The following is a 16,199-nucleotide window of genomic DNA, read 5'->3' on the forward strand; positions in this document are numbered from 1 at the left end:
GAGCACATTGACCATCTCATTAGCCAAAAGCAGGCCCATAGTTCCCATTGAAATACTGGTCCATTTGTTGATTTAAATTTACTTGTTCTTTATTTTAAATACTGTATTTGTTCCCATTTTGTTTTTTTACTTTAAAATAAGATATGTGCAGTGTGCATACGGATTTGTTCATAGTTTTTTATTATAGTCCAGTTCACACAGTGAACTGGTCCCCTGTGTAAAAAGTTTGGGGACCCCTGCCCTAAAGGCTGCGTTCTCCAAAGGGCAGACAGCCTTTGCTGTCTTTAAGTCCTCAGCTCCATTTGCCCCCCCAGGCCCGGCAGTCTGGCTCTCTTTTCACCCTCCTTACTTTCCTGGGTCTCTCTGCCTTCGACACAAAGGAAATGCCGCCTCCTTGGCTCCCACGACACACTCTGGATCTGACACTGCCTCCCGTATTCCTTATCTCTCACTGCACCTTGTAAATGTTGAACACAAACCTAATCCTGAGCCCACTTCCCCATTTCCCTTGAGTGATCTCCCCCATTCTCTTGGTTTCAGCTATTTTGCAAATATACTTAGTTTCTAAAATTTGTCACTTCAGTGTCTACGGACCCCTCAAGCCTCAGAGTAGCATATTTAAGCACCTGCCCAACATCTCCTGTCTCCCCTTAGCTGATTACAACTAGAACAGTGGTTCTCAAAGTGTGTGCCAGGGTGCACTAGAAGATTTCCAGGTGCGCCCTATGGTCTTCCAGAGAAATATGTGCCTGTTGGGGACCAAAAAACCAACAGGGTTTTTGGAGTTTAGATTTCTGGAGGACAGAGGTGTGGGGAATTGGTTGTAAGCTGACAGTCTGCCCAACCCCCCACTTCACTTGCCTGATTAGGTTGCTAAAGGCTGTTAAGCTGTGGTGCTGGATTGTTTACATTACCCCCCATGTTCCCCGGAAATACTGGAGGCAAGTTTCTTCTATCCTTTGGTGTAAAGTTAAGATGATATGTATGGTGGGGGTTTTCTGCACTCAACACAATTAAGAGTAAAAAGAGAGAAATTCTTCAATGTATTGACAAGGAAATAAGAGTTTGCCTTTCAACTATATTGCTTTTCAAATATATGAAGAAATCGCTAGGACACATCAGGCTCATGTTTCTCATAAACACAAGAATGAGAAAACTTAACACATTTGTGCTGGGACCTGCCAAATTTACTAAATCTTACTAAGAATATATCTATATATATAAAAAGATAACTTTTTGGTTTTTTTTTATTTTTTAACCCCTCTTTTTTTAAAAAAATTCTAAAAAGCATAACTTGGTCTGACCTGTGGTGGTGCAGTGGGAAAAAGCATTGACCTAAACACTGAGGTTACTGGTTCGAAACCCTGGGCTTGCCTGGTCAAGGCACATACGGGAGTTGATGCTTCCCGCTCTTCTTCCTTCTCTCTCTCTCTCTCTTTCTCTCCGCCTCTCCTTCTTTCCTTCTCTCTCTCTCCACTCTGAAAATTGAACAAATAAAGTCTTTAAATAAATAAAATAAAAAGCATAACTCAAAAAATGTAACACAAAAATGTTTTTTAATGTCAGAATAAATTTAATTTTGTTGTATTTATTTTGTTTAATAACCATAAAAGCACACTTGGACTTTATATTTTCTTCTTTAATATTTGACTTAATTGTTATAACATATTTCTCAGAAGTTTGTATATAATGCGTCTACAATTATTTGTAGGATTTTAAATGCACCCCAACTTCAAACAGTTTGAGAACCACTGATCTATGGGATAAGTGGAAACTTCCTTCAACGGCTTGCAGGCCAGGCCCACCTGCCCAGCCTTACCTCTGCCCACTCCTCCATGCTTTGGGCCCCCAGGTTCCCAAACCCAAAGCTGTTTCTCTCCTCAGTGTCTTTGCTCAGGCTCAACATTAAACTGGGGATACCTGCTGCCTAGATACTTCCCTTAGTTTCTTTCCTGTGCTCAGGAGTGCCTCTTCCAGGAAGCCCTATCTGCTTTCACCTCTCCCTCTACAGTGCTCCTCAGATTCCCACGCACAGCTCTGTCCCTTCCTTTCCCACATGCTCCCCAGTAGCATCTGTTTATATGTCTGACTTTCTAACCAGACAACAAGCTCTTCAGTGGCATAGACTGTGCCCGTTGAACACCTGGTATCCTGTTAAAAGGCTAGGTTTTGAAATTAACTGGTTCATCTACAAACTATTTTTTAACCAGAAAAATAAATTAACTGCAACATTCTATGTCTTAAGCTAGGGGTCCCCAAACTTTTTACACAGAGGGCCAGTTCACTGTCCCTCAGACCGTTGGAGGGCCGGACTATAAAAAAAAAACTATGAACAAATCCCTATGCACACCGCACATATCTTATTTTAAAGTAAAAAACCAAAACAGGAACAAATACAATATTTAAAATAAAGAACAAGTAAATTTAAATCAACAAACTGACCAGTATTTCAATGGGAACTATGCTCCTCTCACTGACCACCAATGAAAGAGGTGCCCCTTCCAGAAGTGCGGCGGGGGCCGGATAAATGGCCTCAGGAGGCCACATGCGGCCCACAGGCCGTAGTTTGGGGACCCCTGACTTAAGCATTCTGATTTTTTAAGGTTTTACCATGTCTGACATCACTTTTTAAGTTACAGTCTTGATTGATTAATTAGCTAATATAGTCTTGGTTGGACTATTATTTCTCTTGGGTTTTGTTTATAATATTACTAGCGCTGACTTAGGCTGAAGGAGCCACGCCATTGCCAGGTGTGAATCAAACCTCCTCATCCTTGGGTTTGGACTTCTTTGTACTCCCCTGGCATTTTCCCCGTCAATGTTTCTCAGTGGTAGGCTTTCGGGGAAAAGAGGAAAAAAGGAATTTTAAAAACGTGAGTCCACAGTTCTGCAGACATGTCAGACTGAATCTGTGTGCTTTCAAGCTGGTATCATCCACATGGAGACATTCTGTGACCTCGTGGAAAAAAGTTTCTCCCACCAGCTGGCCAGCTGCTTCTCAGAGTTGTGGACCCAGAACTGCTGTCAACAAAAGGTCCCCATAGAAAACAGGGATCTGTTCCATTCCTGGCTGACAGTGGCTGCTCTACATTCAACAAGAGTGCTGTTTATTGTATTTATTTATTTTTTAGCCAAAACTAATGAACAAAAAATGAAATTCATAAGTAGAAATTTTCCCATTGACTTCCATAGGGCTAAAACATGGAGAGGAGGATACTGTTTCGATTGTAAAGAGCAAGTTTTCAAAAACTCAGCTAATTTAACCCCCCCCCCCCCCATCCCTGCTCCAGGAGTCGTATTCATAAAAGGTGGTTGTGCTCGAACACATATTTCAATTTACATCAGTATTGAGACGGGAGTACGATCATACGTATCACGTAGATAAATATTGCTTTGGAGCCCTTGAAAGCTGAAAGAAATGAAATTACTTAACATTTCCTTTGGTAATATAGAAGAAAAGAACTAAATGCTGTGTTTGAAGTCCATTGTAATTATATTTCACAGAAAACAGTTACTGTTAGAGAAAACAACTAGAGATCTTGCTCCACAACGCAGCCCCTCTCTCTGTAATGTCTGCCTCTCTGCTGGTGCAAGAATGATGGACCTTATTCCAATCTGGCATAATGGGAACGCCCTGGGCCTCGGGAGCAGGAGAGCTGTTTCTGTTTTTGGCTGGCTATAGCGCTTCACTTCTCCAGCACTCTCCTCAGCCTGGAGACCACCCTCTGTGAAACACACCCACAAAGGCATGCTCTGTGATGTCCTTCTGGTGCCAACACCTACCGCGTGTGCCCAGGGCTAGCAAAGCAAAATGAACTGAGCATTCTAGAAGGGGAAGCATAAGTCACATCACACACGATTTCCTTTTCATTATTTTCACTTCCTCTGTTGATCACTAATTTCAGTCTGGCCAGACCTTTAAAAAAAAAAAAAGACTATATAGTATGCGTGTGTGGGAAGGAGGGGAGGACAGGGGGAGATCTTTTGAAGGCTCCCTCAAAAGGAAGATGAGACTAAAACAGAAAGTAGCGAGATGCACAGCACTCTCCCTGCTTAGAAATACACAAGGGCTTGAGGCAGGTGAACTGCAGAAATCGTAAGCGCTGCTTTACCTGCCACCCAGTTTCACAGGCTGCAGAGACATGCCACAGGCGACACTGGGCAAAATAAGCCCGGTGATCGCACCGATAGACGGTCACAATGATGACTGTGCACAGCTTCCGTAACTCAACCTGAAACCAAGCAAACCCCATTTCAGGTTTCATTACCAGTCCCACACTCGCTGCCAAGGCTCACAAGCCTTCTGGGGAACTCAAGGCCGAGTTTCACTAACGTGGATGCTATTACCAGGCAAAATTAAAGTGGAATTAATCTGCCTCCTCCACACGCTCCAGGTTTATCAGTTCATTTCAGATAGAGCCTGAAAATTCCACATAGAAGTTGTCCACAATTCAGGAGGCAAAGATAGATTTCCAAGTACAATCAACCAGTATTCCATCCTAGGGCCATTGAAACCTGAGCCTGTGTTTTTCACCGGGAGTGGTAGACAGCATTCCTAGTTAGAAGCATTCAGTTCCATCTGGCCGTTTCATTCCTGGTCAGATAATACCAGACGTATCTATGTAACATACAAGCCACTGTCAAATAGCACTGAGCCATCTCCCCGAGACAGCTGTTTCACACAAGGGCTTCATTGTCTGAGAAAAGCTTGTATCATTTTACTTCAAGTGCTGCGGGAACAAGCATTCTGTCAGCTGCCACGGTTGGGAGGAAAACTCACTCACTGCCGAGTCCCATTATTTTGTTATTGAGCCAAAAAAAACCTATAATCGGCTGGTAAGGGGTGGGGTTTTTGAAACAAGAACTGAAGTTCTTGCTCTGCTTTTATTTTTTCAAGGAAAATAATAGCTCCACACACCCAGAGAATTTAGAGGTATACTTTTGAAAAGATAGCTTGAGGTAACCAGGCGACGACAAGTGCTTGTTTTCATTCTGCACTGGTCCACTTACCCAGTTTCAGGTAAACGGGGAAAGCCCAAAACAATATCCCGGTCAAGCAGCTGTCGGAGCCAGGATAATGGCATCACAAAATAATTGATAACTGAACAATTATTTAAAATTAGATGGCCCCTTTCTTCATCATGTCTCTAATAGAGAAAGATAATTGCAATCACCCAAGCCCAAATCTGTACATCAAATTCCCCTTGAACAAATAGGTTCTATTCCTAACTCCTCCTCCTCCTCCTTCTCTCTTCCTGTTCCTTCTTCATTTCCGCCATGGTCATACCATACAGTTGATCTTTGAACAATGCAGAGGCAAGGGGCACCGAATAACTTTTGACTACCCCAAAACTTAAGTAGTCCCTTGGTACCTGTGAGAGACTGATTCCAGGACTCCAGCAGATAGCAAAATTCATGGATGCTCAAGTCTCCTAATATTAAATGATGTAGAACAATGCACACAGAACTGTATCCGTGAACTCTACATGGCAGATGCACAACAGCACAGGTGTTTATTGAAAAAAAAAAATCCTCATATAAGCAGACCTATGCATTCCAAAGCTGTGTTAGTCAAGGGTTAACTGTATTTTAAATTCAGGAAGACATTTAACAAAATACCTCACATTCTTATAAACATAAGGAATAACTATAAGCATGATGATAGCATACTTGTTCTACCTACCTTCAGCTGTGGCAGGTATTTTTTTTTAAGAAGGGGGATTGTTTTTTTTTTTTATTGTGCTAAAATATACATAAGAGCTACCGTTTTGACAATTTTTAAGTGTACAATTCAGAGAGACACTAAGTACATTCACTAAATATTTTAAAAGATTATACAATTAGGATAATTATGGTGGACCACAAAATAAATTAAACAAGTATGTTTAGAATCTTCCTTTCTCGGGACCTGTGGTGGCGCAGTGGATAAAAGCGTCGACCTGGAATACTGAGGTCGCCGGTTCAAAACCCTGGGCTTGCCCGGTCAAGGCACATATGGGAGTTGAAGCTTCCTGCTCCTTCCCCCTTCTCTCTCTTTCTCTCTCTCCCTCTCTCCCTCTCTTTCTCTGTCTCTCTCCTCTAAAATGAATAAATAAATAAAAATAATTAAAAAAAAGAGAAACATTAAAAAAAAGAAAAGAAAAGAAAAAAAAGCCTGACCTGTGGTGGCACAGTGGATAAAGCGTCAACCTGGAAACGCTGAGGTTGCCAGTTCAAAGCCCTGGGCTTGCCTGGTCAAGGCACATATGGGAGTTGATGCTTCCAGCTCCTCCCCCCTTCTCTCTCTCTGTCTCTCTCTGTCTCTCTCTCTGTCTCTCTCTCTCTCTCTCTCTCTCCTCTCTAAAAATGAATAAATAAAAAAAAATTAAAAAAAAAAAGAATCTTCCTTTCTCTACCTCTATCCTCATCTTCCCATGAAGACTTTGAAGGCTGGCTCTCATGGGAGGGAACTGACAAGGAGTCACCTTCATCATGTACCCTGAAGAGAGGCGCTCCTTTAAAGAACCCAAAGAACACATATGGTGGCTTGATCGGGAGACAAACACAGTTGTGCTTGTCCCATGTATTGAAGCTATTTTTCTGGGTGTACACAGATTTTGTTTTTAAAGATGGTTACCTAGAAATTGGCTATGCCTGTCAAACAGGATTGACCCCTCTTCCTTACCAATCTTCTTTTGAAACAAAGAAAAGGTTAAATTAGTAAATGAGTAAAACAAAGGCCGTGTGCAACACCAGGCGCAGTTACCAGAACAGCATTGTGGCTGTCAGGCAGCCAGGGAGAGATATGTAGAGACAGCTTTGGAGGACAGCACCAAGCAAGGCACAAAGTATCGTTATGTTGTCAAATGTTATTCATGTTGTATCTGTTTGGTCAGACACTTTTGTGTTCTGTGACCTTGGACAAGATACTGCCAGAGAGCTGTTTTGAAGGCAAATGAAACACCTGTCACAGTCTCTAGCCTTCTGCCGGGGGTATTGTAAGGACAAGATGAATATTCTTTCATGTGCTTATAGTCTCCCTTCTTTCAATTTTTTTTTTTATTTATTCATTTTAGAGAGGAGAAGGAGAGACAGAGAGAGAGAGAGAGAGAGAGAAGGGGGGAGGAGCTGGAAGCATCAACTCCCATATGTGCCTTGACCAGGCAAGCCCAGGGTTTTGAACCAGCGACCTCAGCATTTTCAGGTCGACGCTTTATCCACTGCGCCACCACAGGTCAGGCTAGTCTCCCTTCTTAAGGAGGAGGTTAGCTTGGGCTTTCTGGTCATATCCTCCTCCAGATCTGTCTCATTTGAAATTGGCAACTCTTTGGCCTGGGCATATGAGTTAATCTCTGCACTTTTTAGAAATCTCTGCACTGTTTCAATAGATTGGAACTCCTGTTGTGCACCTCCCAGAGCATAAAAGACAGAGAAAGCCTTCAAGTGCTGGCAGAATAGAATTGTGTCCCAAAAGCTGGCAAGGGCACATGGGGCTCATCTAGACCAGGGGTTTCCAAACTACGGCCCGCGGGCCGCATGCGGCCCCCTGAGGCTATTTATCTGACCCCTGCCGCACTTCCCGAAGGGGCATCTCTTTCATTGGTGGTCAGTGAGAGGAGCACAGGATGCGGATGCTCAAAGCGCGCGTCACTCACCTACAGTACTACTTCCGGTGACGCGGGATGCACGCATCACGGCTCCAGAAGCTTGTCATATTGTAATTGTTCCCGTTTTGTTTTTTTACTTTAAAATAAGATATATACAGTGTGCATAGGGATTTGTTCATAGTTGGTTTTTTTTATAGTCTGGCTCTCCAATGGTCTGAGAGACAGTGAACTGGCCCCCTGTGTAAAAAGTTTGGGAACCCCTGATCTAGACCATGCAGCTGACCAACACAGCAGTCGTTTTCACCATTTCTGGGATGGGTGCTCCTCCGATGAGAAGGCCTCCCCACCTCAACAAGGGACTGTTGCTTCCTCCTTTTGGCAAAAATAACTACTGGTTACTTGCTGAGTATTTTTTAGCTACTTAGGAAGACATGTTTTGTTAGGGAAAATACTTTTGTAAAACAAAATTTCCAAAGTATTTGGAGGACGCAAATACATATTCACTGATCCTCTGTTATGTGCTAGCAAATAAGATAAATGAGACAAGAATGATTTCTGTCCTCAGAGGTCACTTTTCGGTGGAGGAAATAGATACACATATCATCATAAAGTTATATTGGAAATATCTGATAGAGAAATGTACAGGCTATCACAGAAACACCAGGGAAACACACCCAATTCAGCCGGAAGGGGGGCATTCCACAAAGACTTCAAGAAGGTGAAGCTCAAGCTGAGACTTGAAGGAAGAGTCATACATTGTAAACTAGTCGGGCTTATATAAATAGATGCTACTAATTTGGGTCACTTTTGTACATTTAAAAAAGCACATATAAAGGGCATTTACCTCTAAACTTTGTGTTAACAGTTAGCTCTAAAATAATAAAATTATATTTAAAAAATAATAATTTGGACTTTTCACTACAGACCCTTGATTTTAAACTATATTCTAAGAATCCTAGGATTTTGAGGGAGGAGGATAGGCATGTTTTTAGGCACGCTGGTCTGGAGGCAGGCTTCCAGGTCCTCACCAGAAATGCTTCACTGTTCTTCCTGTTATATTTATGGATGTTGTGTATATATAGATAGATAGATATTTTTTACTTAGAAAAGGGGGGGTTCTGACATTAAAATATGTTTTAAATCCAAAGGGAGAGCAACTCCTCAATGAGGGTTTTATTACATACTTGTCATCTAAGGCTAATTTACTCAGTTGGGTACTTTAAAGCAAAGCACCAAAAATATTCCCACCCCGGTTATCTTTGCTTGTTCTGAAACCATGCCCCAGCACCTCTCGCCACCCAGGCAGCAACCTTGTAAAATAAAGAGGTATATCTGAGAAAATGTACCGCTATTCTGAAGAAAACACCCTCAAGAAGTATGGTTTATTAATGGTGGAGCCATAGCACCTTCACGTACAAAGATAGCAAATTACCATTCTTTAGATTTGTTTTTTAGAACAAATCTTGTTATTACAAACATCTCTTCATATGGAATAAGTTTATAAGTCTTAATTATAAATCAATGTGTTAATAACATCTGACATAAAATTTTAGAACAACGAATGATTGCTTAGTTCTTTCATGTTTATTATTTTGGGGCTTTACCAATTATGTACATTTCTTTAAAAATTTTTAATTTATTCTTTTTTTTAAATTTTATTTTTTATTTCTTATTCATTTTAGAAAGGAGAGAGAGAGAGAAGGGGGGAGGAGCAGGAAGCATCAACTCCCATATGTGCCTTGGCCAGGCAAGCCTAGGGTTTTGAACCAGCGACCTCAGCATTTCCAGGTCGACGCTTTATCCACTGCATCACCACAGGTCAGGCCAATTTATTCTTTTTTTTTTTAGAGAGAGGAGAGAGAGAGAGAGAGAGAGAGAGAGAGAGAGAGGAGGGAGGAGCAGGAAGCATCAACTCCTATATGTGCCTTGACCAGACAAGTGCAAGGTTTTGAACCAGTGACCTCAGCATTCCAGGTCAACGCTTTATCCACTGCGCCACCACAGGTCAGGCCCAATCATGTACATTTCAAAATACAAATATGCTTTCCTTTTTTCTTGTCCCAAACACAGGATGACAACATGGTTTTCTGATAAGATGTCACCTTTCAATTATATGTGGTTGTTTAAAAATACACTATTTTGATATAACCACAATGTATTTTAATACACAAAAAACCCCAATGTATTGTGATATAATCACATATAGTTTTCATAGTTCTTCTAGTTTAAAGGAAGGTTTTCCAAAATATTTATAGAATGATTATCCTTATGCATTATTATAAAGCTAGGTTGAGAGAAGTAGGTTTAGCCTCTGATTAAAAGAAAACATTAGATGAAAGCTTCCCTGTGTCCTATTGAAAGCCAATCAGTAAAGTAGAAATGAGTCTCAATAATGAATTAAATGAGTTGAAATCTGAAATATAGCTCATTCTGTTTAAGCAGCACACAAAACCTTGGTTCCTGAGACACTGAGTTTTCCTTGGAAAATCTAGTAAACTTTGGGTATGCGCACAAGGGGAAAAGAGAATAAGAAGCAATTGCTAGGACTTTCTCACTGAAGCCTATCCCTGCCCACTGCTCATTGACTTGTTAGGAGGGCAAAAGGCTAATTCTGCTTATGGATCAACAGGTGAGTCTGCAGTGGCACTAACTAAGGGGAAAGTGTCAGGAGATTTATTTTTCTGCTGCTAGGTTGTTTGCACTTATAATATAAAACAGGGGTCGGGAACCTTTTTGGCTGAGAGAGCCAAGAACGCCACATATTTTAAAATGTAATTCCGTGAGAGCCATACGACCCGTGTACGTTTAGCATTATCCAATAAAAATTTGGTGTTGTCCTGGAGGACAGCTGTGATTGGCTCCAGCCACCCGCAACCATGAACATGAGCAGCAGGAAATGAATGGATTGTAATACATGAGAATGTTTTATTTTATTTTTTATTTTTTTGTATTTTTCTTAAGTTGGAAACGGGGAGGCAGTCAGACTCCCGCATGCACCCGACCGGGATCCACCCGGCATGTCCACCAGGGGGCGATGCTCTGCCCATCTGGGGCATCGCTCTGCCGCAATCAGAGCCATTCTAGCGCCTGAGGCAGAGGCCACAGAGCCATCCTCAGCGCCCAGGCAAACTTTGCTCCAATGGAGTCTTGGCTGCGGGAGGGGAAGAGAGAGACAGAGAGGAAAGAGAGGGGGAGGGGTGGAGAAGCAGATGGGCGCTTCTCCTGTGTGCCCTGGCCGGGAATCAAACCCGGGACTCCTGCATGCCAGGCCGACGCTCTACCACTGAGCCAACCGGCAGGGCCGAGAATGTTTTCTATTTTTAACGTTATTCTTTTTTTTATTAAAGATTTGTCTGCGAGCCAGATGCAGCCATCAAAAGAGCCACATCTGGCTCAAGAGCCATAGGTTCCCAACCCCTGATATAAAAGCATCAAAGAAATGTTACAGAAAACCATTTATGGGTCTTTAAACCTGGTCATAAAGGTAACAAATAAGCTATTCAGCCTGTTGGTAAGGTTTAGACAGGAAGAAGGAGCAGAGAAAAGATGTCAGCAAGAAACTGGACATGGTGAGGAAATCCCACAACACGCTGCTTAGTTTTCATTGGAAAATACTTCCTTTATGGAGAACTTACTGCTCCTGGACACAATGATTTTGTTTTATTTAGTGAGTCTTTCTAACATGATTTAGAGTAAGCTTTGGGTCTAATTATTAAGGATTATTATTTTTGTTAAGGATGATAATACATTTTAAAAAAGTCCTTATTAGTATGAGATACCTTGTGAAGTGACATGATATCTTAGATTTATTTTTTTAAAAAAGAGACTAGCAAAATAATAATAGCTGGGGGTAGATAAGAAGATAAAGCTGGACAACTGTTAAACTTCATGATGGGTATATGAGGGTTTGTTATATTAAACTTTATACTCCTGTGCCTGTTTAAAATTTTTCATAATAAGAAGTTAAATACGGATTTTAAAAATAGGTCTAAGAAAACCACACCAGGACAACACTCTTCTAGGTGGTTCCCACACAAAAATGAAGACAGCCACTAAATTTATTTGATTCAAACATATAGTCAGTTGGAAGATCCACCATTCATTTAACAATTGATTTTCAGCAAAAAACAAATGCATGTTAAAATACACATGGATTACAAACTATATTGAATTTCATAATTGTTAAAAATGTGCAAAATGTGCCTTGAAATTATGATAATCTGCTAAATTTTCTTTGTCAATTTTCCTTTTTTTTTTTGTATTTTTCTGAAGCCGGAAAGGGGGAGAGATAGTAAGACAGACTCCCGCATGCGCCCGACCGGGATCCACCCAGCACGCCCACCAGGGGCGACGCTCTGCCCACCAGGGGGGGGTGCTCTGCCCACCAGGGGGCGATGCTCTGCCCCTCTGGGGCGTCGCTCTGCCGCGACCAGAGCCACTCTAGCGCCTGGGGCAGAGGCCAAGGAGCCATCCCCAGCGCCCAGGCCATCCTAGCTCCAATGGAGCCTTGGCTGCGGGAGGGGAAGAGAGAGACAGAGAGGAAGGAGGGGGAGGGGGGAGTGGAGAAGCAAATGGGCGCTTCTCCTGTGTACCCTGGCCGGGAATCGAACCCGGGTCCCCTGCATGCCAGGCCGACGCTCTACCGCTGAGCCAACCGGCCAGGGCCCTCTTTGTCCATTTTTAATAGAAGTTGTTTTTGCTACAAGCTAAGTTTGAAAATAATAGATTGCCAGGTCTCCATTATTTATTTATTCATCATATTTTATATTATCATTTATTTTAAGCCTTTAAATTAGAACTCGTATTAATTTAGCAGCCGAAGGTTTGTCTCTCTGAAACCTAAGAGGGAAAGCGCATGCAAAGTGGGTTTAAGACTAGCAATCAGCATGGGCCTCTTACTGACCTTGTTTTGATATTGTATGTAATGAAAGTAATAAAACTGTAAGATTATGAATGCCCAATGCACATCTATCTGTGGACCTTGAGTCTAGCTCGTTACTGTTAGTCTCCTGACAATCAGCACCCCTTCAGGAACATCTCAGGGAAGAGGAGCTTTGTTAGGTCCTGAGGTCACCCCTACTCGAAGCTTAGAACTTAAAGGAAAAGATCCAGCTAGCAGTCACAGATCTAGAGCCAGCGAAGCTGTAACCAGTGGTTCTTCTCATTGTGCAGTTCAGGGGTGCCGGGACTCTCAGCTGGGACCACCCTGCGCTCTGTTTGGGGCAGGGTGAGGCTGCGGGGCTAGACAAGTGCAATGAGCACAGAGCAGACCACGAGATCTAAAAACGCAAGGGGGACCCGACCCCAGTGCCCACGTGCAGAGTGCATAGCTGCGTTACTTACTGTCTTCCGGCAAGTTGTTTTCCCGCTCTTCTCTCTCCATCTGCTGGCACCACCCTTCCATGCGGTCTCGCTCCGCCTGGAGAAGCTTCAGAAACCAGTGGCCATCCCGGTGGCACACTGACCTTTGAACGGCCTCCATGGGGTCTTCAGTGATCGAATCAATCCAGGGATCCGGGGGAGGCAGAATCGAAGGATCAAAATCTGCGTCAAAGTCGTCGTCGGCTGCACAGGCGTGGTAATGGTTTCCTGAGCCCTGAATGCTGACAGTGGAGGTGCTGGCATCCCGGGAGAACTGTCTGGCCGCTGGGCCCGGGCATGAATTGTCCTCTATAGACTCCAGAGAGTTTTCCAGATTGTCGTGGAAGTCCAGGTCAGCCTGCACTGCTGTTGTCACACTGTTGGATCGGGTGAACCTGCGGAAGCTTGGAGGAACAGAGAAAGGAGGTTTATTTAGTTCAAGGATATTTCTTGAAGCAACACCGCATTCTATTTTTCTTCAAGGGCATGACGATAGGGGGTCCCATTTTCTCAGTCTGCAGAGGTAGACCCTGGATGTAAGGATATTCATTGCCACACAAATTTCTCATCTTTGTGAAATATTAAAGAATATCGAGAGGAATTTTAGACCTAGAACCACATGTATAGTTATAAAAGCCAGTATAATGTCCAATGTTCAACTCCTTCCCCAAATCAGGAGGGCTTGAATCCTGAAATTCAGATGGGTGAAGGGTCAGGGAGCAATTCAATTATATCTTATTCTGCATAATTGGCATAGAAGTGGAAGGAGGGGAACCACCCACCCTGGGCCAAGACTTTGTGAATCCTGCAAAATCCCATTTTTCCAAGTATGATGCCCTGAAAGCAAAGTAAAGAATTGGTAGTTTCCTCTTAAAATGAAAACTCCTCTTCCTGGTAAAGATTCACCTATCTCTTGCTCATATATAGGTCATTGTTATTATTTGGTACAAGGATTTTAGGGTAATAACCAAGTCACAGTTCTGAAGTTCTACTGTATGGTCCTCCCCTGCACCTTTAATTTCCATTCCCTCTGCCGAAGTGGTAAAAGACAACTCGTTAAGAGATTCAATTTCAGCCTATTATATGGACATTCATATGATCGATGTTTCTCAACCAAATGGCTCTATATATCTCTGATTGAGCCCCATAATGAAGGTGAAGACATGGGCCATGGGACAGATAGGGGAAGAGCAGAGGAGTAGTGAATTCTTTATCAGACCAGGAAAAAGGGAAGGTGTGGGTATGAAGTGATTTACACCAAAAAAAAACTTCCCCTGGCTCCTGGAGCTGCAGGAAATAATGACAGAGAATATAAATCCACTGAAGGCAGCATCATTGTTGTTTACCCCATTCTGCATTTCTTTTTTTCTTTATTATTTTTCTGAAGCTGGAAATGGGGAGAGACAGTCAGACAGACTCAAGCATGCGCCCTACCGGGATCCACCCGGCACGCCCACCAGGGGCAACGCTCTGCCCACCAGGGGGCGATGCTCTGCCCCTCCGGGGCATCGCTCTGCCACGACCAGAGCCACTCTAGCGCCTGGGGTAGAGGCCAAGGAGCCATCCCCAGCGCCCGGGCCATCTTTGCTCCAATGGAGCCTTGGCTGCGGGAGGGGAAGAGAGAGACAGAGAGGAAGGAGGGGGGAGGGGTGGAGAAGCAAATGGGCACTTCTCCTATGTGCCCTGGCCGGTAATCGAACCCGGGTCCCCCGCACGCCAGGCCGACGCTCTACCGCTGAGCCAACCAGCCAGGGCCTCTTTTTCTTTTTTAAAGTAACTTCTTGATCTAGTATTTTGTTTATTGCGAAAAAAATACATATAACATAAAATTACCATTTTAACATTTTTTAAACGGATAGCAAAAATATATTATTGACATTGTAGTGCAACCCTCGCCATCATCCATCTCCAGAACTTTCTCGTTTTCCCTAATTGAAACTCTATAACCATTAATAACTACTATGTATCCCACACTTTCTCCTCCTCTTGCCTTCAGGCTCTTGCAACCACCATTCTGTTTCTATGAATTTGACTGCTTTAGGTCTCTCATATCAGTAGAATCATATACAGTACAAAGTATTTGTTCTTTTGTCACTGGCTATTTCACTTAGCATAATGTCTTCAAGTTTCATCCATGTTGTAGTATGTGTCAGAATTTCTTTCCTTCTAAAGAGGGAATAATATTCCCCCCCCCAATGATAAAGGGGGAATATTATTCCAAAACCCCTAGCGGACCCCTGAAACTATGAATAGCATTAAACCCTGTATGTTCTATGTTTTTTCCTACACATACATACCTGCAATAAAGTTTAATTTATAAATTAAGCACAGTGAAGAGTAAAAACAATGACATAACAAGTTAAAAAACTATAACAATATACTATAATAAAAGTTATATGAATATGATCGCTCTCTCAAAATATCTTACTGTACTGTACTCACATTTTCACTTAAAGGAAGCACTTTATAATTTCTCATTGGCATAGATCTGAATTGCCAACAGAATTACACTTGCACTTTGGGGCCAATAAGGTTACCTGAACACAAACACCGCGATACTGGGACAGTCAATGTGATCACCAAGTCTGCTACTGACTAGTGGTCAGGGAGTGTGTATCACAGCGTGAATATGCTTGACAAAGGGATGATTGACTCTCCGGGAGGAACAGAGCAGGATGAGACAAAATTTCATCGTGTTATTCAGAATATTGCACAATTTAAAACTTACGATTTGTTTATGATGTTTTATTTATTTATTTTAAATAAAAACGATTTGTTTATTGCTAGAACTTTCCATTTGATATTTTTGGACATGGTTCACTGCCAGTAACTGAAACTTCAGAAAGCAAAGCCACAAAAAGGGGAGACTACTGTATGTGTGTGTGTGTGTGTGTGTGTGTGTTTACTATATTTTGTTTCTACATTCATCTTTTGATGGACTGTTGGATTGCTTCTACCTCCTGGCTCTTGTGGACAATTCTGCTATGAACATAAGTATACAAATATCTCTTTGAGACTCTATTTTTAATTCTTTTGTGTACACATCAGAAATAAAATTGCTGGCCCTGGCCGGTTGGCTCAGTGGTAGAGCGTCGGCCTGGCGTGCAGGGGACCCGGGTTCGATTCCCGGCCAGGGCACACAGGAGAAGCGCCCATTTGCTTCTCCACCCCCACCCCCTCCTTCCTCTCTGTCTCTCTCTTCCCCTCCCGCAGCCAAGGCTCCATTGGAGCAAAGATGGCCCGGGCGCTGGG

The 16,199-nt window shown here is 42.7% G+C and overlaps 1 protein-coding gene across 8 annotated transcripts in view; it reads right to left on the minus strand.

Moving 5' to 3' along the window:
- DLGAP1 (DLG associated protein 1) overlaps window positions 1-16,199 on the minus strand; it is a 978,693-nt gene that overhangs the window by 21,028 nt on the left and 941,466 nt on the right. For all 8 annotated transcript variants that reach the window (XM_066353621.1, XM_066353619.1, XM_066353620.1 and 5 more), the window contains one exon: window positions 12,930-13,351. In XM_066353621.1, the coding sequence (XP_066209718.1) occupies window positions 12,930-13,351 (422 nt within the window). The remainder of the gene's footprint in view (window positions 1-12,929; window positions 13,352-16,199) is intronic.

The sequence above is a fragment of the Saccopteryx leptura genome, chromosome 11, assembly GCF_036850995.1.
Source record: "Saccopteryx leptura isolate mSacLep1 chromosome 11, mSacLep1_pri_phased_curated, whole genome shotgun sequence".
Lineage (NCBI taxonomy): Eukaryota > Metazoa > Chordata > Mammalia > Chiroptera > Emballonuridae > Saccopteryx > Saccopteryx leptura.